Source organism: Stegodyphus dumicola, chromosome 3 (assembly GCF_044657685.1).
Source record: "Stegodyphus dumicola isolate Sdum_Otavi_A_Nest chromosome 3, ASM4465768v1".
In the NCBI taxonomy this organism is placed as follows: domain Eukaryota; kingdom Metazoa; phylum Arthropoda; class Arachnida; order Araneae; family Eresidae; genus Stegodyphus; species Stegodyphus dumicola.
The window spans coordinates 166,470,442-166,493,459 of NC_140770.1; the positions used below are offsets into that span (position 1 = coordinate 166,470,442).

Sequence of the window (23,018 nt, forward strand, 5' to 3'; positions counted from 1 at the left end):
AAGTGAAATCTTATGTGTTTTTATTTTTTTCATAAACACTATGAACCGTTCCCAAACATATGTTATAGGGTTCCTCACTTTGTAAATGCTACGTTACAGTTGAACGTGAAGAAGCTTAAGAACTAGTAAGCGAATAATCGCTTGAGTTTGTGCAACAAGAAACAACAAGATGGAAGGGTAAAAAACCCTTTATTATTCAGATAAGATTTAACAGAACTCCGTCTTGGAGTGTACAATAAAAGCCGATACTTGGGCTTGAACTTAAAAGGCTAAGAAACAAACTAAAACTAAACTAAACTAAAGAGATATAGCCGAAGCTATCAAGATTCTAACTGAGTTGTCCCCTTAACGCTAATTGACTGCGAAGCCATCAAGGGCCTGAGTACGGCCGAGCGTAATAACAGCTTTGAGAGAGAATAGCGAAAAAGGCGGACGCGCGCTAATCACAAACTCTGATTCTCCCTAACTCAGAAAGTAGAACTTCGCGGTTAAATACCGCCTTTTCTCATTATATATTCAGAGTGATTCTAAAACTACGTTCTGACCGGAAGTAGTAAGTTGAAGTTAAGAATCGACAGGAAAGGAACTTAAAATTTAACTGTTAATAAAATTAACATAATCCTTACAAAGTATAGAAACCGGCAGGCCACAATAAAAGCTAGATTTCGTTATTTGCCATTGTCAAAATTTGAATATTTTCGGTCATTTAAAACACTGCTGTATTTTTGTTGCGTTTCAATTAAAATTTTTTCCTCGAATTATTATACCTCACTTAATCAATCCTTCAAGACAAGTTGAAAATTGCGAATTTTTGAAAGTAAATATCAAGGTCAATCCTGTTTCCTCATTTAAAATAATTCTCTAACTTCAAATATATGACTACCACCAACGATTGGGAAAATAAAGGCCGAGTACGACTTTTAAGTCGGCTAACGGAGTACGGATATATATAGCACTATGACGCATTTACTAAAACAGTGCGATTTTGAACCTGTTGAAACTTGTCATCGTTTAACTAACATATTATTCAGTTCATCACCAACTTTCGTAAATATCGAACGCATTTTAGTACCCATAGAAGATGCATATAGATAATAAGTACAAACGTGCCGTGCTACATTTTTCATTTTCGTGTGGTGAATCTGCTAGGTTTGCAGCGATAAAAACTAATAGTGTACATGGTGACTACTAGTGTAAGGATTGCCCAGAAATGGTTTTAAAAATTTAAATTTGAAAAAGCAGCATGGATGATGAAGCCCGTTCAGAACGTTTTGAACTGTTAGAACCAAATTAATCGATTCATTCAGAAGTTTAAATTGAACAACTTTGGCGTCTAAACTCAGAATGGATCAAAAAACGCCCACGATGGGTGAATATCAAGAAAGTGTTGTTTCATAATGATAACGCTAGACCGCATACGGCTGGAACAACGCTGTACAAAATTACTGACTTTAATTGGGAGCTTTTGTCACATCCTGCTTACTCCTCAGATATTACCCCAACTGAGTTTCACTTATTTCGTGCCTTACAAATTTTTTACTGGGAAAAAATTAAATTGTAAACAGGATGTACACAATGAACTTTCAATTTTTTTTGCATCAAAACCAGAGTCTTTCTACAGCAATGCCATAAAAAAGCTGCCTGTAAGATGGCGAGACATTGTAGATAATGGAGGAAAATATATGATTGATTAAAATGTTAAATTGTGTTTTTCTATATTATATAAAAATTTACCAAAAAATGTGCACGAATTTATGGACTGATCCAATATATTACGTGCGTATGGGTTCATAACAGATTGAATGCACAAGTGCAATAAAAGATGAACAAAATTTATTCTTACCACAACAAATGCAACCAGACTCTGGAATTATCCTCAGAGATGTTCTTACAATATCACCACATCACACAGCAGTTATATTGTAAAAACTAAAACGTTAAATAGAACACAATTCAAAGCGCAGAGGAAGCTAATCCAAACTCAAAATTACAGCAGTTAAGTAAACAACAACAACAAAGTAAACAACTGAACTGAGATGCTTCTCTCCGGCTTTTTAAAGCTTTTTAATGTCACGAGAAGGTTCTAGCAATTTCTGGAAAGAAAAGAGTAGAATTAGGGTCACAGCTAACACAGCAGGCAATTACATTTATTCAGTTTAAATATAAATTACGAGATATCTATTTATTACATGTTCAGAGCGCGTGGTCCTGTATTTTCACTTTTCAGGCGTAGCCTTCTCTTAAAATAAGCCTCGTGGTGCATAGGACGGGGATATAAAACAATTTTAATAATAATTCTACTAGAAATAGCAAACTAAATACAAAATCTGTAACAATATAATGAAAACATGAAAAGGACGGAGTAGTGTTGATGCGTAATACTTGGATAAGATAGATCGTAGATCCTTACTGAAAAGGTAGAATTCTGATTGGGTAGTATGCTAATATGGTGAGTTCGTAATATCTAAGAAACTTGGCAGTCAAGGTGGTTTCAATTCCATTTTTATTTGAATTCACATTTGTTGCCACAGCTTACTTGGCACTCTAATCGTGCCTTTCCAGAACATTTGCATTTTTGAGTACTGCTGAAATAGGAAGAGAGCGAGGGATATAGCATCCAAAGAGCACGGAAGTTAAAGCTAAAGGCGACGCATTTATCCAATATGGAAGCTCATCAAGACGAAGGTTTGGGTTTAGTTTAGGAAAATTTCATTTCTTAAAACTGTGAGTTTAGGTTCCGCATTAATTACGTCATAGCGTTATGCAAGCCATGCGAGATGGATTGATCTAAAAATGACGCAATCTACAGAAGTTATTACGATTTTTAGAATAGAGAGGGAGAATTAAGAGGTTACTTTAAATTATAATTTTTATTTATATAATTTTTATCTTACATATATATAAACACACGTTTCGTATTCTCGATAGTAATAAAAAAGAGAGATGCACAGCGAGGTGTTATAGCAGTGCATTATACAAAATTCCAATGCTCTACGGCTAACAGTTTTTGAGTTTTGCGAGATAAATACGTACGTACGTACAGCTATCATGAAGAAAATCTCTTTTGAATCCATTTTAAAATCTGTTTTTGGGGAAAAAGAGTCCTTTATTTTGTCCGTATGTATATATGTCACGTAAAACATCGTCCGATTGGGTCAGCATGGACTCTGAGGAAATGAAAGAGCTGATTTCTTAGCTAAAGATGCTCAAAATTTATCCATAGACATAAATATTAGCATTCCAAAGAGTTATTGGAAGTATTTGCATTATAAGAAGCTTTTAGCTAAGTGGAATGTGGTGTCGTTTTGTAGTTGTGGTGTATTTGATTATAGCAAAGCACTCGAGGGCTACCTGTCTAAGGGAATGGATGCCTTCGTGGAGGACTTTCAAAGGGAACTGGTTCGTATACACGCTACGCATGAGAAAAAACATGAAAACGCGCATACAGCCAGTCCGTTCGCGGAATTCAAACCTCGGAACGAACTACCAGTGCTTGGTTATTTTACCCATCGGCCGCCGTTGGGTCTAAATGCAATGAGAAATATATTTCATTTTGTAATGATGAAGGCATCAGAAAGTTCTTTCCTGCTGTTTACCTTAGATTGCATTCCGAGTCTTTCCTCTTTATTAATTTTGAAGTACTTCCGTTTTTATCTGGTTACAGTAAATTTGCAAGTTACCTGTTCCCTTTCAATCTAAGATCGAATAATTTATGTTGAGTGTTCAAAAAACGTACCGCAAGATGTGGAAATTTAATGTTTTATTGCTCTACGCTCTATGGCCCTAGATTATGCTTGCAGAATGATTTGAAAAAGTTTGGCATTACTTTGACAGTGAACATATCTGTCTTTTGTGAAGTCCAGATTGCTGTTCTATATTTTTGTTCGTTTCATTTATGCTTGTTATATTTAATGTTTTAATTAATTTACTATTGTAAGCCCCGTATTGTGCATTTGTGATGCACGGGAAGATTGTACGTGTTCAGAAAAAAGGGGAGGGTCCGAGTGGATTAATTACACCGTCGCTGCCACGAAGTGGAATAAATAATCACAGTAAAAATGTGAAGCTTGCTGTCCAAGACAAGAAATTAAACAAACAAAGTTTGTGGCTAAAAACCCATATTTCGTTTTAAAAGTATCAAATGTTTTTATCTTACCTTATATGTAAATATGCTTCCTTTTCTTCTTTTATCCCAGAGCTACACAGAAAAATAAAATTACATTAAAGACATGAAGCAAATATATGCAAATATTTATCTAAAGGTAATAAGACATTATTAAATATCTTAAAGCACATTAGAATACATATCGTATCTCAATTTAATAAAGAATTTGAATTTATGAACCTCTTAACTGTCGCGGAAAACGCACAAGATTAATTTCCCAGTGCCACGGTTTTTCACTCAGGCGCGCGTACTTATGCGGTGTATTGGGGGGGGGGATAAGTGCAAGTTTTACTTTCTAAAAACTGTTTACTTTCACAAAATAAAGAATAAAAGAAAAAAATAAATGCACAAAATTTAATGTTTTGAGTAAAAGTATTACTTACCACAGCATCAGAAAATACATAATTATTATTTTCAAAATTGAAATTTTTATTATTTGGTTTTATGTATATGCTAATGTACGTGCATGTGTTAGACATTCGCGTATAGGCTATGACCTTCATGCGTAATTTAGTGGAATTACATCATCTTTATCTCGAAATATATACATAGATAATATTTGTATTAGATCAATCCAAACCTCAAACCTAAGTATGGTTTTAATTCATAAGTGCGAAAAAATAATAATAATTGCAGTTTATTTTGTATAGAATGGAACATGGTATTTTGCACCAATTTTATTTGCTTTCTAAGGCATTGTATCATATATTTTGAACACTATTTTGTAAGAAAACGAAATGAATATTATTTACAGAATTTTACCAGAAAGTTTTGTACATTTTTAGGTGTAATAAAGAAATATATTATGAAATAATATACGTCTGTAAATTCGGATCCAGTTTAGCATAATGATTTGGAGGTCGAAGAAATTTATATTCTTGTATAAAACTGCAAAACATGACCGTGGTACATGCGGCCATAAAGTGAATGTCGTTGTTACCCACAAACAGCTGATACCTGAATCACATCATGATTCACCGGTGGGTCACGCGGCAGTAAAAGTGTTAAGACATCATCAGCGATGTTGTATTTATCTATTATTGTAATGTATTGACGGCTTTATGAACATAGTATAAAGTTAAAAAATCTGATGTGTACACCACATGATTTCAATATTAAATTATACCACATTTGTTGTTGCATTTCATTTGAACTTATTTCCTTGAATTCTATTGGGGATATATTTGTCATTAAATCAATCAGTTCTCACTTCGAGGCAAGGCAAAGATAATCTCAAAACATCTTTATAACAATTTGTAAAATACAGAAATACCGAACACCAAATACAGTTAAAAACGGTTTTGCAATCAAAATTGGAGTTTGTAGCCAAAATAAGTAATTTGGCTGGCGGGTAAGAAAGCAGATTTTTCGGTGCAAAAAATTGAAAATTTACTTTTGGTCCTACTCGCCAAAAAGACATTGAAGATGCAGAAACTGACTTTATTATGCTTAGTTTCAAATGTAAACAAATATGGTTGCGGGGGGTAAAAAAATTAAGCTTAGCCACACTTAAACAACTTGTAAATTAATGATAATTCTACAACTATTGTATGCAGATTAACTACAAGCGTAAAATCCTTAACCGAATGCAAGAATAACACAATTCTATCACTCCTAAAGCAAAAAATGCGCTATTTAGCAATATATATATATATATATATATATATATATATAAAACTGAGCTCATGGAGCCGAGTAACAGAGTTTGTATATATATAGAGATATTTATATACTTTTGGTGCGGCCGATTGCAACCAGAAAGGGAGATGCACAACTACATGTTACAAATACTAAATTTCAGCATTCTGGAGCTTTTTGCAACCTGTTTTGGGAAAAAGAGTCCTTTATTCCGTCCTTACGTACAGATAACACGAAAAAAAAGGTCCTTAAATTGCATTCGATATTCGTCAAAATGGATATTTTCGTTAAAATATGATACCCGAAAATTTTCCCGCTTACAATAATTTTTCTGCTTCGGACAAGGAGGAAAACAAGAAAATCTGAAAGGTTTCAGTCATTAACAGTCACCCAAAAGCTTTTGTTAAGGTTTAAGGTTTTTCATACTCCCGCTGATCTCACAGTCTACCAGGCTACTGTTACACTTACTCCTACTAACCCATTTTTTAAAAATCTTTTCAGCTTCATTATTAAGCATCATTTCTTCGCACTAACGCCGTATACAATTCAACAGCAAAATTGCAGGAATTTTAAAAGCAATATTCGTTTAGAATTCCCGATGCAGCGTTAGATGTTGACATACATTTTTAGTCCAAAAGGGCAATTTTGCCTGAAGGGCTATTAATTTCGTTTTGGCATTTTGAGTTAGAAACTATGAACGGCGAATCACTTTTCAAATTGTTGCTACCAAATATTATCGCCCTGTATTATATTTAAAGAAGTTAAATAATGAAGAATCTGCATGAATGTACGTATGTTTCTCTCATTGTGATAAAACAACGGTACCTAGAGCCATCAAAATTTGAATAACCTAATCTTCCATAGAATTTGGGCATGTGGAAGCTCTAATTTGAATTTGAAATTTGTTTTATTATCAATTTTATATCTTGTAACACTTCAACGAATTTCTCATTAACAAACTCGACGATTTCAAAGCGAACAATGACAACACGGCACGAGGGAAAAAATCTTTTTATCTCCAGTGTATAAGACTTTGTATCGAAAATTATAAAGATAGGCTCGTTTTAAAATTATTTTGCGATATTGCTATTGAACTGAATTTTAGGTTTGTGTGCGTGGAACATGATATTTAATAAATAAAGGTAACACACAAAACATTAAAAGAAACGCCCCTTTGGACGTAATTTAATATGAAACCTTTCAGATTTTTATTCCAAAGGGGCTTTGTCCCTGGAGGGAAACCATTGTTTTCGTTTTGCTATTTTGTGTTGCATCACTATAAAAGTCCGTTTCATTTTTCAAACTGTTGCCACCGAATGTTAGAGTTTTTCATTATATTTGAAGAAATTAAATAATGAAAAATGTGCATAAAGTTCTCGCATTGTGATAAAACAACGGTACCTAGAGCCATCGAATTTTGAATGACGTAATCCTCCTACGAATATGGTCATGTGGAAAAACAAATTTGAAATTTGGAATTTGTTTTTATGATCGATTTCATATTTTGTAAATTGTTAACGAATTTTTGAGTAACAAACTCAACGATTTAAAAGCGAGCAATGGCAACACTCTACGGGCGGGGGGAGAAACCTTTTTATCTTTAGCGGGCGCGGAACTGTGTATCGGAAATTCTAAAGATATGCTTATTTTAAAATTATTTTGCGACATTGCTGCTGAATTGAATTTTATGGTTTAAGAACATGATATTTAATAAATAAAGGTAACACTCAAAACGTTAAAAATACGCCCCATTGGATGTAATTTAATCTGAAACGTTTCAGATTTCTTTTGTTTCCCTTCCCCAGTCTTCTCTTAGTTTATCATATGGATATTCAGTTTTCTTACTATGGCTTTACAAAACATTTTAAAACTTTTCATTATTAACGTTTCGTTCGTTTGCTTTATTTATTGAATATTACGTTGTTGGAGCTTACGCCTCATAAAATCTGATTAATCAGCACAATACAAATTATTTAAAACAATCTAAAAATTGATACAATGCTTCTAAGTGTTTCGACGCAAAATGGCGTTTCGAGACGAATATCCTATTTGGAACTACAGTGTCTCAAAAAAGTGATGGGACACTTGTGCTTTACAAAAAGAAACTGTAATAAAATAAATTAAAAAAAAACATGTAAAAATTTTTTGTGGGTGTGTTTCATACTTAAATTTAGTAACAATTATTACATAACATACATTTTTTCAAAATATTAAAATATTAATTTAATAAAAATACAATTGTTTAGAACGGAGCAAAAAATGGCTCACATAAGTGATGGCACACTACGTACTATGCAACAAAAATCGTCTGAAGTAAGCAATAAAAATATCTTTTGGGGTATTTATTTTTACTCAAAAGCAATTGGCAATAATTTATAAAATCGTCTGCAGTATTTCTCTCCAGTTTGTTTTGGAATTTTTGTGTTTTTTAGCTCTGTGCAGCTATGAATGCTAAACGAAAAGAAACTTTGCCTGAAATTCGAAAATTAGTTATTAATTTGCATATTGAACGTGGAAAATCTACTAGAGAAACTGCTGAAACAGTTAACTTGAGTCATTCGACAATTTTCAATATGATTAAACGATATAAAAAGAATCATATGATCCAGGATAAAAGAAGACCTGGCCGACCATCAAAACTATCCAATGGAATAAAGCGAATTATCGTTCGAAATATAAAAAAAAATCCAAGAATGAGTGCTCCTAAAATTGCTGCTGATTTACAAGCATTATATGGAGTAATTGTTAATCCTGAGACTATTAGAAAAGTAATTCGATCTGCTGGATATCACGGTAGAGCAGCCAGGAAAAAATTCTTTGTAAGTGAAAAGAATAGAAAACTCAGACTGGCTTTCGCAAAATCCAACATAAATAAGAATTCTGATTACTGGAATGAAGTTATATTTGCTGATGAGAGTAAATTTAATATATTTGGTTCTGACGGTAGAATCTTGGTGTGGAGAAAACCCAGGGAAGAATTCCGCAAACAGAACTTGGTGCCAACAGTAAAACATGGTGGAGGAGGAGTTATGGTATGGGGGTGTATGTCGTCCGCTGGAGTTGGTAATCTTGTTTTTATTGACAGTATAATGGATCAGTACAAGTATATTGACATTTTAAATCAAAATTTGAAATCTTCAGAACGAAAATTGAACCTTCATAACAATTTTAAATTCTACCAGGACAATGACCCTAAGCACACTGCTTTGAACGTTAGACTCTGGCTGCTGTATAACTGTCCTGAAATAATAAAAACACCACCACAATCTCCAGACTTAAATCCCATAGAGAATATTTGGCAAGAATTGGAATCAAGAATTCGCAAACGCACCATTTCTTCAAAACAACAATTAAAATCTGTGCTTCAAGAAGAATGGGGGTAAAATCACTCCAGAAATCACAAAAAAAATTAGTCGAATCCATCCCAAGAAAATTAAATCATGTTTTAAAAGGAAAAGGAAATCCAACAAAATATTAAAACATTTTAAAAAGTAAAATTTTTGGATAAATATTTGATGGAAATGTAAGTGTCCCATCACTTATGTGTGCTATTTTTTGCTCCGTTCTAAACAATTGCATTTTTATTAAATTAATATTTTAATATTTTGAGAAAATGTATGTTATGTAATAATTGTTACTAAATTTAAGTATGAAACACACCACAAAAATTTTTTACTGTTTTCTAAATTTATTTTACTACAGTTTCCTTTTGTAAAGCACAAGTGTCCCATCACTTTTTTGAGACACTGTATCTAGTAAAGAACAACTGTGTTTTCTACCATCGAACAATTCATTCAGAAATTAAAATTTTAAGAACAACTTATTACTGAAAACGCTGAAGATAAAGAAAATAATTTGACAATAATAAATAATAAAGATAAAGAAATAAGATAAATAATAATATTGTAAAATAATGACAGGTAAAGAAAATAATTTTTGTTTCATATCAAAGTCGTCTGCTAACTTGTCCAATTTCATGTCAAAGTTTCAGAGCTTTCTGAATATTACATCTGCGACACTAAAAACAGCAATTTAAATCGTAGAAAATAGTAATGTTTCACAAATGGATATTTTGCAACAGTTTCTTTCATTGTCAAAATAGAAGAAAATTTCGTTTTAAATATAAGCTGGAAGTAGATTTCTAAAGAATGATGTTACACTGAAAGGATTGAAAATGTCAGAAACACATTTTGTCCTCTTTAAAAGCTTTCCTAGCAAAGAAATGTCAGAAGTAACTACGTTGTAATATGCAACTCAGACATAAAAAATCAATTTATTTTTAGAAATGAAATATGAATTGCAAATCCGGAAATTTTATGACATCCTATTATAAAAGATTTCCCTGACATTTTAAAATCTGGAGCCCTTCAACTATAAGCCTTAGCAGAAGTATCTAAACGAGAAAAAAAAAGGATAATGTTCACTGAGAGAAGAAATTACTTTTTTAAATTATCGCAATGCCAAACAGATCGAAGGTATAATCCTTCTTTAGCATTAGAAAGAACCTGTGAAAAACCATTTCAATAGTTGCAATTTGAGAAACGTCTGTAGCTAAAATTGAAAACACAGACGTGGAAAATTCTATATCGATCCATCAAAGATAGGAATGTCACACAAATTCTAAAAGAAGATAGTTTTCGAACAAAGAGAATGAATATGTGACTCAGCAGATGATATTCTTAAAATTTCTAATCTGCAAAAATTTCTAATCTGCGAAAACGGAGAAATATAAAAGCACTGTTGGTTTCTGAAAGAGCTCCAGGAAAGTAAAGTATTTCCGACATTCTGCCATTTCTAATCTTCTTGGAGAAAAGAATAATGCCACTTGTCATTTGTCATTTTAAGATTCTGGAATACTGAATCATGACTTAAAACTTTTTATTGAAGGCAGTGAATTTTAACATCAAGATGAAACAAGAATATATATATAAATATTAATAAAAAATCTGGAAGGTTTCAAATTTTAAACCGCCTCCCAAAAGGGTTTGTTAAGGTTACTTACGTTCTCGCTAAGTTCGCAGTCTACCAGGCTGCTTTTACACTCTGTCTTATAAACCCACTCTTTCAGATTTTTAGCTTTATTATTAAGCGTAATTTTCCTTCGCATTGACGCCATACACAGTCCGACAGCAAAATTACAAAAACTTTAAGAGCAGCATAACAGTATACGCTTGGAATTCTAGATATAGCTTCAAGGTTTGGCTTACATTTTTCTGTTTTTTTTTTATCTTTTCTCAGTTTATCACATAAATATTCAGTTTTCTTACTAAGATGGCTCTACAAAACCTTTCTTGGTCTTTTTATTTTTAACGTTTTGTGTGTTTACTTTATTTATTAAATATCACGTTCTTGGCGCTTATGCCACGTAAAATTGGATTCAACAACAAAATCACAAAATATTTAAAAACAGCATATCTTTCGAATTTCTGATACACAGTCTCACGGGCTGAAGATAAAAATGCAGTGTTGCTACTGCTAGCTTTGAAATTTTGGAGTTTATTAATCAAAAATTCGCTTAAGTTTCATAAAATATGAAGTAGACAATAAAACAAATTTGATTGTTTGAGCTGATAGGCCGCTAGGGGCTCATGTATCGGTGATATGTTTTTATCACCCCCTGTATATGTTACAAGGTATTATCTCCCTCTGTTCTGCATGCCTTCGTGGTGTAACGGTAGCACACTCAGCGCGGATTCGAGAAGTCCACTTTGGAGTTCCGGAGAGGACACTGCTCATTAATCACGTCTTTCAGCATCCAACATCAAAATAACTTAATAAGTCTACAGTGACGCCCAAACTAAAAGGCGGTGAATAATGATTCTTCACCACCATTGGCAAATGGCAAATGGATTTAGCAAATGGGTCCCGTAATCCCAGTCGCCTTTTAAAAGAGGCGGAGTATTTTCACTCTCCATTCTGCATACCTTCGTGGTATAACAGTAAGACAGTCGGATTTTATTTTGAGAGATCTAGGTTCGAACAAATTGCCGACTGCTATACTTGTATTTATGTAGCTAAGAAAACTTTATTTTCCGTAACATAATAGAAAATACAATGTATTATAAGACTTGTATTCTTAATAAGCGTATATTGGCTCTCTTTGAATGCAGGAACACTGTTTAAGTTTTGATTAGTTTCGAGTATGGTTAGCTTTGTTTCGAGTCTGGTTAACTTTGTTTCAAATAAATACAGAGTCTCTATGATTAAAGAACCTTATTTCAAAGAATAAAACAATTATAATTGAAACCAGAAATCAGAAAATTGTGAAATTTTGTGGCGAATTTAATGAAGGGATGAGAATGTCTTTCATAAAAAAATAATTACGAATAGCGTCACCAGAGGGCGTTTTAATTTTAAGACCTGTATTAAAAATGTAAATCTTTTTCGACGTTATGCAGCAGCTCGTATAAAACCTTGAAACGTTCGCGGATACTTTTTTTTCAATATTCTTGTTGCTCACAATGACGATAAGTTTACGAGATCGCGCTTTGGTAGCAAAACTGATTTACCAAAACAACCAGCACTTTCTTGACGTGTGGCCCTCCAAATCCCCAGACCTCAATCCACGCGATGTTCGACTTTGGAGACATGTGGTGAGTCGTGACAATCCAAGAACTTTACCTGATCTTAAAGCCAGCATTTCACGCCAGGTGCTGAACATTTCCCAGCACATACATCGGTCAACTGCGGAACATGCCATCTTGCAATCTCAGACGGTAGCTGAAAACGATGGCCATCATGCGGAACATGATTTTTTGTGACAAAATTTGTAAAATTGTCAAACTATTGTAAAGGTGTGGCTAAATGTACAATTTATTAATATAATGCCCTCTGGTGACCCTATTTCTAACTAAGGTTTGTTTCGCTGAAAGACATTCTCATCCCTTCATAAAGTCCGCCACAAAATTTCACAATTTTCTGATCAGTGGTTTCGCTTGTATGCATCTTTGAAATAGGGTTCTTTAATTATAGACACTCTGTGCCTTCTTAGAATTTGCAAGAGTATTCTACACATAAGAGAAGCATTTTAAAATAATCTCTTACTTTAATATTGCTGTCAGAAGATCCCGAAGCGACAAAGTCTCCGTACGGATGAAAATCGACGCATTTCACTTTCCCCTTATGGCCGAGAAGTGTACGAATTACTAGAAAACAAAGAAAAGGAATTAATATTGTATTAATACAGTGTAAATTCACATTCCAAGCAAAGTTGTAACTCTTCTTAAGGGAAAAAATTTTAAGATATCTTAATTTTTTAAAACCTTTTTAATGTACAAATAAAAATTAACATTTTGGTTCAAAGTGGGAAAAAAGTCTTATTGATAAGGTCTGTTAGCTAGATGTGTTATGAAATGGCTTAGGTATTTGATTGCTGAAAGCCAGTTGTAAATAACAAAAACGTGTTGAGAGAATTTAGACTTTTTTAGAACGACTTCGAGATCGTTTAATTAATGTTTAAAATGTAAAAGAATATATTTTTAATGTTTGATGTGACAGCCTTTTTTCTGGGCTATAAGTCTGCATTGTGATTTCCAAGGTAAAAGGGTTTATTCTCAAATCTCCAGGGATATTGATTTTCATTCCTCTTCCACTACATTCCAGAGTCCATCAATCGTGGTGGGTTTGCTCTTAGAAAGAACTCTTTTCTAGAAAGTAAAGGCACAATAGTTTAGAGATGAAACTTCAGGAAAATAACATCGTTTCTAAAATAGTGTCGTAATACCAAGTTTAAAGGGTTTAAAGGGTCATTGTGAAATGACCTCCCTACATATTTCATAGTTACGTCTCATTGCCTGTTTGCTTTAGCATAATCCTGAATTGAAAGGATAAAATGGAAAGTCATCATTTGTATCTCATGCTGTCAAGCTGAAACGGGACGATTTTCAAAAATACCTTGATATGTGGCACGCAACAAAAATGAGTGAAAAACGTAAAGTAAATTTAAAAGGCAGTTGGCTAGCTAACGAAGAAAATGTCTCGAAAATGTGCATAAAATTGATTTAAAATGCTGAAAGTACTTTACATTTCTTAAAAGAAGTCTACCATACCATATAGTGGAAGTATTACTGCACTGCAAGCGAATAAATAATGCCAACGTTTGCCAAAACATGAATGTTTACGCTGTATAATAGAAAAGTGATTGAAATCATAAGCTTCTTAAATTTATATTACTGTTATTAAAAGGACTGGAAAATAATGCTTCTGCAATCTCAAATTTTCCAAGTCTTCGATCATGGCTCTTTTTTTCCTTTCCCCAATGCATTTCCCATATATAATCTTTTTTTTTTTTTTCTGGTTCAAAATGATTGATGAGCACTAAAACACCGAGAGTGAACAGAATATGTTTTTTTTGGCAGACTTCACTTGTCAGGTTTGGTAGTTCAAGAAGCATAAAAAAAGTTTAACGTGGGAAAAAACTATTTATGATAGCAAATACTTCTCCCTTTCTTGTTTTCTTCGAATATAAGGATTAAATATATTTTCAGTTCAAAGAAAAGATTTTAAAATATTTAATTTTCTTCATATGCAGTAATCAAGACTATCATAATTCATTACCTGAATACTTTATTTTCTGACATTTCATGTAATTTGAAAGTTCAGAACACGAGAAAGAAAGAAAAAGAAGGAGAAAAATTTCTGAAGTGCAATCTTTTCACATATGCCAATATTGCTGTAAATTTCTGTAAATATTTAAATGCATTTTATTGCATTGCTCTTTTTGTTTACTATTATAATACAGTATACTATTTAATTTAATTATTTATTTATTTGCTGCTGTTAGGATTTATTTTGTTTTTGATTGAATTTCTGATTCCATGTTTTGCATACAAGTGTTCACTTCTTATATAAATTATAGATCTTTCAATTCTGAGTCTAACAACGCTTAAATTCTAAAAATAGCTCAACTAGAATGCAAGATGTAAACAAAAACGCTGCTGAAGAACCTTGGCGATATAACTTTCGCCAACTTGGCTACATTCTGGAAGACTCAGGAAAAGGTGTTTTCAAAGCCATACGACTGATTTTTCCCGAAGCTTTCAGAAGCCGGTGCGATGTCACATAAATAAGGCACCGACAGGTAGGATAAGTCAGTTGTTAATGAGCTTAGACTTGCGGTTCAAACAGAGTTAGCTGAATTATATTGTAGAGTTTACACTGGGAGGGATTTGGGGAACTCACGCTTATATTTTCCGTGCGCTAAATAGGCATTGCTTATTAATGAATTATGCTGTAACTGCTTAATAGCTGTAGTTATACAAGAATAAGCGATAAGGAAAGAAATTTTAAGCACAGAGAGTAATTATTGGTCAATGAATGGCCGCAGCAGATCTCGTTAGTAAATCACCCGGATATTTAGTAACTCCTTCTAATTAGGCTGTAAGGTATTTCTCTCACCTTCTTGGTGTAGTGGTGTTGCACCCGGAGCCGGTATTCCAGAGGTCCGTGGTTCGATTCCCGGCGAAGGCATTTGCTCATTTTTCATCTCTCCAACTTCCAAAATATCCTAATGTCTCTACAAGGTCAAATGTTTTTTCATGCCTTTTAATTGCTGTTTTATTTTTGTGTGATATATATTGGTGTGATATATATAAGTCACTTTTAATAGATGACGCTGGCCATTATGTCATATTTAAACTCGGTGTGTAAATATATATATATATATATATATTCTTTCTCTAAGCGGAGGACGGATTTCCCTTTTGTTTAAAATTTTTTTCCGGTTTGCAAATATATTTTTTAATTTTCCTAGAAATCCATGGAGTCAATTAGCATGTGTCAGTCAAGAATGCAAACAAACGTGAGCTATCCGTTTCCCTACAGAAGTAGACACATGTATTTTTTATTTCCACTACAGATCCTACTACAACCACATCGTTTCGCGCCAAAGCACGGGAAGAAATTGTTCTCAGATTTTACAAGATTCTTGGCCAATTTCCCAATGAAGAGCTAATATCTAATACAGTTGGACGATCCGCTCATGAACTGATTCATTTTCCTGAGAGAACTGAATCCAATTCCAGGAAAGAGTTGTAGCTCTTTTACAGCTCGCTGATAGCTCTTTTTGGAAACCTTCCAGGAATAGAGATCTGCTATTAGTTCAGGAACTGATTCACTTTACTCAGCTAGCAAACACTTCATTTGCTGAAAAAGAGCTCTTTTTGGAAGCGTGGCAAGAAAATTCCAGTCCCATTTCAGTGGAAAAGGAAGAATGTTTATCGTTCCATGTTAAAAGTGAGTTTAATTTTTATCATTTCCAACTTAAAAAAAATTGGAATTTTATTTTTAGTTCTGTGTAGAAAGGAGTTTTTAGGGAACGCCGAGACTACAGCTGAAAGAAATCAGTTTATGGAGTTAGTGTTTGATTAAGTGTTTGATTAAATCTATACTTCTGATCCCGATGCTCGTCCTGGTTTTTTTCGCTGTTTGCTACAGCCTCACTAATTGTTCTTGATTTAACACTAGTTCAGGATCTTTTTCGTTAATGCTATTAATGTTAGTGAGCAGTGAGCTGTAAGAAAAAATCGAGTCATTTCGGGGAGCGAACCATTCTGGCCCCATTAAAAAAACCGCATCTGTATTATATATTTGTTACCTCATGAATGGAGACAATATAGAATTTTGACCATATATATATATATATATATTAATGAGTGAGTGCACCGCTATGATGGCTTCTCACCACGGACATGAACCAAAGGGAATTATATATCATCATGGTGGGGAAGACTCCAAAGTAACAAGGTTGAATGTTACATATTAATAACAGTTTTTACAGTTTGATAACTGCATTCACTAAACGTTATTCTGGGTATCCGCTTGGTATCTGAACATTTGAAACATAATATTATTCCCGGTTGTTTCCTCTTAGGCAGTGTCTTGAGATTTTCTGATTTTCTTTATTTTATCAAGGGCTATTCTGTTTTTGAGTGTGTTAGATGTTTACATTGCCCAGGCACAGTCCGCTGGTTTCTTCAAGTGCCAGGTTCTTGTATGTACACAATGGAAGTAATAACGGTCCGTGTCGCCTTTCTCTCCGCATTCGCAGAAAGGAGTATCCCTAAGTCTGAATCTGTTCAGGTCTACTAGGAATGGTCCATCACCTATCAAGAACTGTGTTAGGCTAGCACAGTTGGTCTTTATTTCCATGTCAACTTTTGGCAGTAAGCGAAATGTCCTTCGTCCTACCTCTGCCTCTGTCCATCTACTTTGCCAATTTTGTAGTAGACTTGTCAAAGTTGTTCGCTTAATATGAGACCAAGGAAGTTTAGTTGGTCTTTCTAATATATCCGTGCAGTTGGCTGCCTGCTTGGCCAGTAGTTCAGTGGCTTCATTGCCTTGAATCCCTGTGTGAGCGGGAACTCATTTTAAAGTCGGTCTTTGCGAAATAGGCATTGTCAGAAGGTGCTTCTGAATTCGGTATACCAAAATACTCCGGCTGTTTTGACTTGCGATAGCCGCCAGACGTGATGCCGAATCACTGAGTATGAAGAATTTCTCCCGTTGACATGTGTTCGCATATCTAATTGCGGCACTCATAGCTAGAAGCTCTGCTTGGTATACCGAGTTGTTCAAACCTAGTTTCCTTTTCCACTCGAATGTTATAACTCCATTTTCCAGTCTACAGAAGGCGTTGCCCGTGCCGTTCTCAGTTTTGAAGCCATCTGTAAAAAGGTTATTACTGTTTCTCTGAATTAGTTGGTCGTTTATGCTAATATCATCGGAGAGATTAAAAGCTGCTGGATGAAAGATATTGCAGTTGTTTTGCTCCTCGTAGTCCGAGTGGTGATAACTATGACCCCAGAGTGAAGAAGTTTGACCCAGCCTGGTAACCCTTGCGATAGCTGCCTCCCTTTCTACTATGAAATCTAGGGGGGGATTTCCTGCCAGTTGTTGTAGGGTACGTGGTGGGGTTGACGTGGTACGGTAGGCCCTGCATACTTGAAGTAGCTGCTGTCTCTGAATAGGGAGCAGAGATCTTCTCATCTGAGAGGTAAGTTCACCACCCCAGATTGCTGCTCCGTAAGTTATTACTCTTTCTGTAATGGTTCTATGCCAAATTTTTAGAAGCATAGATGAGATACCACATTTATTCACATAAATTCACATAATATTCACATAGTCATGCGTCTCATGTTGTTGCTTAGGATGTTAATGCCAGTGTTCTAAGACTAGAGAAAGCTCAATGAAAATGTCAGGAGAATTGCTCGATAAAGATACAACGGTAGCAGACACATGCCATGCTAGTCAACTTGCCATGTCACAAGAATGCTGAGTAATGTCAACAGAGTTCTTATATAAATGCACGTCCTGTCTCCAGAATAAAAGCATATTAATATTCAATGAGTAACAGCGAGGCTACGACATTCCTACAATAGTAATTAAAAGAAACAATTTCATTTTAATTGGAATCACTTAGATAAGAATATATTTCTAATTTAAAAGACAGAAAGAAAATCTGAAATGATTCAGTTTTGAACATCACTCCAAAGGATTTATTTATTTAGGTTTTTATGCTGTCGCTGATCATCGCAGGTCACCAATCTGCTCTTAGACATACGCCTGCTACATTTTTCCGAATGGCAACAGTCTAGCGTGCTTGGAAAAAATGTTTTATTTCGAAAATATTACTAAATCTCGCTTTCAAATCGCTGATTTTGTTAAGCAAAATTTCTTTAAATGTGTACGAAACATAGATAAAAACAAATTCAACATTCAAAATTCAGGTTTCGAAGTGCCAGTGGTATTTCGCCAAAATTTTAGTACACATAGTTGGAGCACTATGTGTATGAAAATTTTGGCGGTTCTAGGTGCAGTTAATGCATACATGCAGATTCTTTATTATTATATTTTAAAAATTTAATACAAGATTTGGTGGCAATAGTTATTCAGACACGAAAATGGTACGGAGAAAAAGCGAGGTTTTGTAACAATAGCACCTAAGGCGCTAAAATCCCCTCACAGGAATGTAAAAGCAAGATTTTATTTTCATTACTTTAAAATATATATGCTGAAAGTTATTTTAATATATGTTCAGTAAAAATTATGTAAAACACTTCTCCTATGGAAATGAATCTATTTCGAACCTTTCAAAGAGTAAATAAGTATTTAAACAAATGATCTAATTAACAGTTCGCTTAAATGAATTTTTCATATATCTTTAACATAAAAGCGATTAAGGGATTAGTTGATATGTTTCGGTTAGTAGAATTTAATGGGAATCTTTACATAATCACAGCATATTTGCTCCACATACACGGGCACTTTAAGAAGTCTAAATAGTTTATTTAGTGATCCCTTTTTAATTAAGATGGTTCCAAGTATCAATAAATAATAAGAGAATAATTTCAGTAAAGGATTTCATTGCAAAGGACTGGAAGTAATTAAGGATATGATGCTAAATTTTAGTGAAAGCGAACAAAATCATTCAGAATTGTGATATGTAAGATGGAAATGTATTGTGAATATATTAAGGATGCTTTAATTAATTCTAAAAAAATTTTACATCGTTTTACGTAATTTCAACTAGCATATGCTTTGAGAATGTTGAATTTGTCGAGAGCTGATGCAACGCGTTTTTTTATAATTACTTGTTTATTCAACATTTTAATAACACGCTTTCTCTTTTAAACAACAAAGTTTCAGAAGATGATCAGTCGTTTGCACAATAAAGAATGAATCGATGTAAAAAGGTGTTTTATGGATGTAAAAGGGCCACGCCGTGTATTGCAAATGCAAATTTAGCACATAGCAGTCTTTATATAGCGTTATCTGAGAATGAGTAACGATTATTTAGGGTATCCTTGTGCACAGTACCTTCGTCTTACTAAATCAATGAAGCTCTATAAATCTGCAATTATTTTTCCTCTACATTTCTCACCGTTTTCGAGCTAGGAGAGCCGAATTCTGAATTTCGTCGGTATGGAGCTGTAATTCTGAATTTCATTTTGCATGGAGGTTATCATTTCGTCCAGCCTCTTTCTTTGAAAGCTTGCTTGTCTCCATCAATTACGGTCTATTTAAAATTCTAGGAAAGCTGAAATGGCGCAACTTCTGATGTATTCATCTCCCCAAAATAAAAGAAACGTCTGAAATGGCACAGTTTTGTTGCTATCTCCGTAAAGCCTAAAGTGGGAAAGACTAGAATGAAACAGCCCGTTCATTTTTTCCCAATCTTATTAGAAGCATGGAAATTAAAGATGAAACTAATGAAACTTAAAAGGATACAAGGCATAATTAATTAAATGTAAAATTAGTTGCTATCGTAGTATATGAATTGCCTTCCAACTCTGATAAGATGCCGCTGTCTTGTTAAAATATAGCTGAAGTGAGAGAATAAAAGTCATCTGACATTGGTATGTCATTTCAGAAAAAGTCCGATTTTCTGTCAAAATACCTATATTACAACAATGCTACATATAAATCTAATGCATATCCTGAGTCGCGCTTTTGAGACATGAAAAACACAATTTTCGTCAATCGAACCAGTAGAACGGGAGATATCGAACTGTTCCACTTTTTTTCGCGCAGGTTACATGTACATATCATGCAGAATTATCTTTTACAACTTTCTCCTAATCGGACAGCCGCCTATTATGCATTCCTCATTTCCGTTTCCTCTTTACTGCATTCATTTCTACGGAGAAATTTTTTCCATCAGTTTCAATTCAACTAAAGTTCTCCGAGAAGTTTAAAACGAAATGTACTTTCATTTCCTTTCCGTATATATTTTCGTTCTAGCTTGATAGCTCCGAGATGTTGGATCAGTTTTTAGCTCACTGGAAGTTTTCTGAGAAACGTGAAGAGATCTAAATGAAATCCAAAGTATTTTTAGTGCCCGTACCGAACTTTCTGCAGTCAGCGTCGCAGAGTGCTTTGCCCTTCGAACTATTGATATGCAGGGCATGCGTTTGAACGAACAGCACAGAATTTGTTCTCGTGTATGAGGATTTACCAGTAGTATATTGCGTGACAGTGGAGGTCTAGGCTACTGATTATAATGCACGGCGGATTTTTAGACGGCTTTATGGGAACTCTTCAACGAGTAGACGCAAGAAAATGATATGAAGGTTAAAACAAGGTAACCGTTAACCTTAAATTGTCATTAGGTTTATGCATACGTGCCTAGAATTAAGTTTCGAAAGGTTCGATTAGAGAAGGGTAATGCCTAACTAAAGGTGAAAATGCTATTAATATACAAACGGAAAAGTACAATAGGAGAAATACGTACAGTGTTTATAATATGTAGAATACTTTAATGATGAGTATGATAACTGGGGTTTAGTATACATAAATATACTATTAGTTTGAAATACAGAAGACGCTTATGATCGCAGTTAATGTTACTATTCACATATTGTTATCGATTTCCCGAAGTTCCGCCCGTTTGTATGAAAAATTAAGAAAAGTACGTCGCCTATTGTGATCAGCAATTCGGTTAATATGATGAAAATGTTACGTTGTACTATTAATGCTTAAAAGAATCAATCAATTACGAGTTAATTTTAAATGACGTTTTATTAGCAGCTAACAACAACATACAGGAAAACGATAAAACTAAAAAAGGAATAAAATTAAAATAGTTTTTAAAAGTTCAGAGCGTGCGTTCAAACAATCATATCCTCACTTCTGCAGCTCGCGTGCGTTGAAATGTGTATTTTCTCTATATCGTCGGCAGAGCGTGTTGCCTACGATATTCATTTGTTACAACGGAATAAATGTTTTAAGCTGACCTAAAGTCACCAACTAAACTTAAGATATATTATAGAAACTGCCAAGTTACGGAAAAATGTCAAGTTACAGACTAACTAATTACTGCCAAGGGTTTAAGTCTCCAAACATCTTGAGATTCAATTTTGAGGGGATTAAACACAGGTCTCTCTTCTTCAAGGAGAAAGTTTGTCTGCAGAAGTTTTCTGTTTTTTCTCAAAGAAGCAAAATCTCTCGTATACATACTCAGTTTGGAGTGTTTGTTTTTAACCTAGTTTTAAATTTTAACATTAGCAAGTTCTCTTCCAGTGAGAGATGGCCTCCGAGTATTAAGATTAAAGGGTACGGGTACAGTGTCGGTTTAATAATTTCCAGAAATGTTATGAACCGTTCCTAAATGAACTTTTAAATTGAGGACATTATTGTTACGAATTTTTTACATACGTAAATAATTTTTAGTGAAATTATACGTCTAACTGCAGTACTTTTTTAACATGATATTCTAATGAAGAAAAGCTTTGCCGAAAATGTAAGAATACAGGGCAAACGAATTTAATTTTATCACTTTAAACTGGCGAGATATCGTCAAGTTGGCGGTGGTGTTGGCAACTAACTTTTGTCCGTCAATTTTGTAAGAACTAGCTAACATTCGCCAAACTTGGCAACCAGTTTGCGACATTTTGGTCCGGTCCATGTACAACTGTAATTGGTGTTGTGACTGAACAACTGTAATTGTAATTGATGCTACATGTAAATGTAGCCGCATCCGGCCCTCACATGCCTTCCAGTCATATCGAGAAGTGAAAGATACTAGAAATCTCTTGGCGGCTTGGGGGGGAGAGGAACTATATAAGACAGGGTAGAGAATCCGTTTCTGAGTAGCGGCTGCTTAGTTCAGCGTAAGTTCTGAGACTTGAGATATCTCAGGACTTACTTCGGTCTTTATACGCGCTTTGTATTGCATTGTGTTTAACGTTCTTGATAGTTTGAAGTGAAACTACTCTGTGATATTGTAAAAACCTGCACGAGTATTTTTGTAGAAAGTTCTAGAAATCTGAAGTGTTTCTTTTGGTAACATAAATTTTATCAAGCTATCATCGCTTTCGTGTACATTCATTTTATTACGAACCCGCGCGCACGCAACATTATGATAAATTTATATACAAACTTCTGCATTTTCTTAATTAAAATGCTGTAAAAATGCTTATTTATATGTTTCTAGTTATATTTATATCAAATTATTAAAAATACATTTGCTGTTTAGAATGATATTTTGTTTCATCAATTAATGTTATCATTCGGTTAACGTCATTAAAATAGGTGTGGTCATACGTAATCACAGCTGACAGGTGACGGAGGACGGGGGACGTCTGATGTTTAACAGAGGTAAACAGGCATGTGTCCCACGCCCTCCCCTACCTAGAGACAACAACTCCCTCGAGCTGCAACAGGCCCGCACCGGGAGTTTATTGAGACATACATGTAGCTTAAGCATACACATTTGAAA

General features: G+C 34.1%; 1 protein-coding gene across 2 annotated transcripts in view; it reads right to left on the reverse strand.

Moving 5' to 3' along the window:
- The window catches only part of LOC118199580 (katanin p80 WD40 repeat-containing subunit B1-like), a 331,155-nt gene that overhangs the window by 227,714 nt on the left and 80,423 nt on the right, over positions 1-23,018 (reverse strand). For both annotated transcript variants that reach the window (XM_085813586.1, XM_085813587.1), the window contains 2 exons: positions 12,848-12,948; positions 4,157-4,198 (listed from right to left, as the gene is read on the reverse strand). In XM_085813586.1, coding sequence (XP_085669712.1) covers positions 4,157-4,198; positions 12,848-12,948 — 143 coding nt within the window. The remainder of the gene's footprint in view (positions 1-4,156; positions 4,199-12,847; positions 12,949-23,018) is intronic.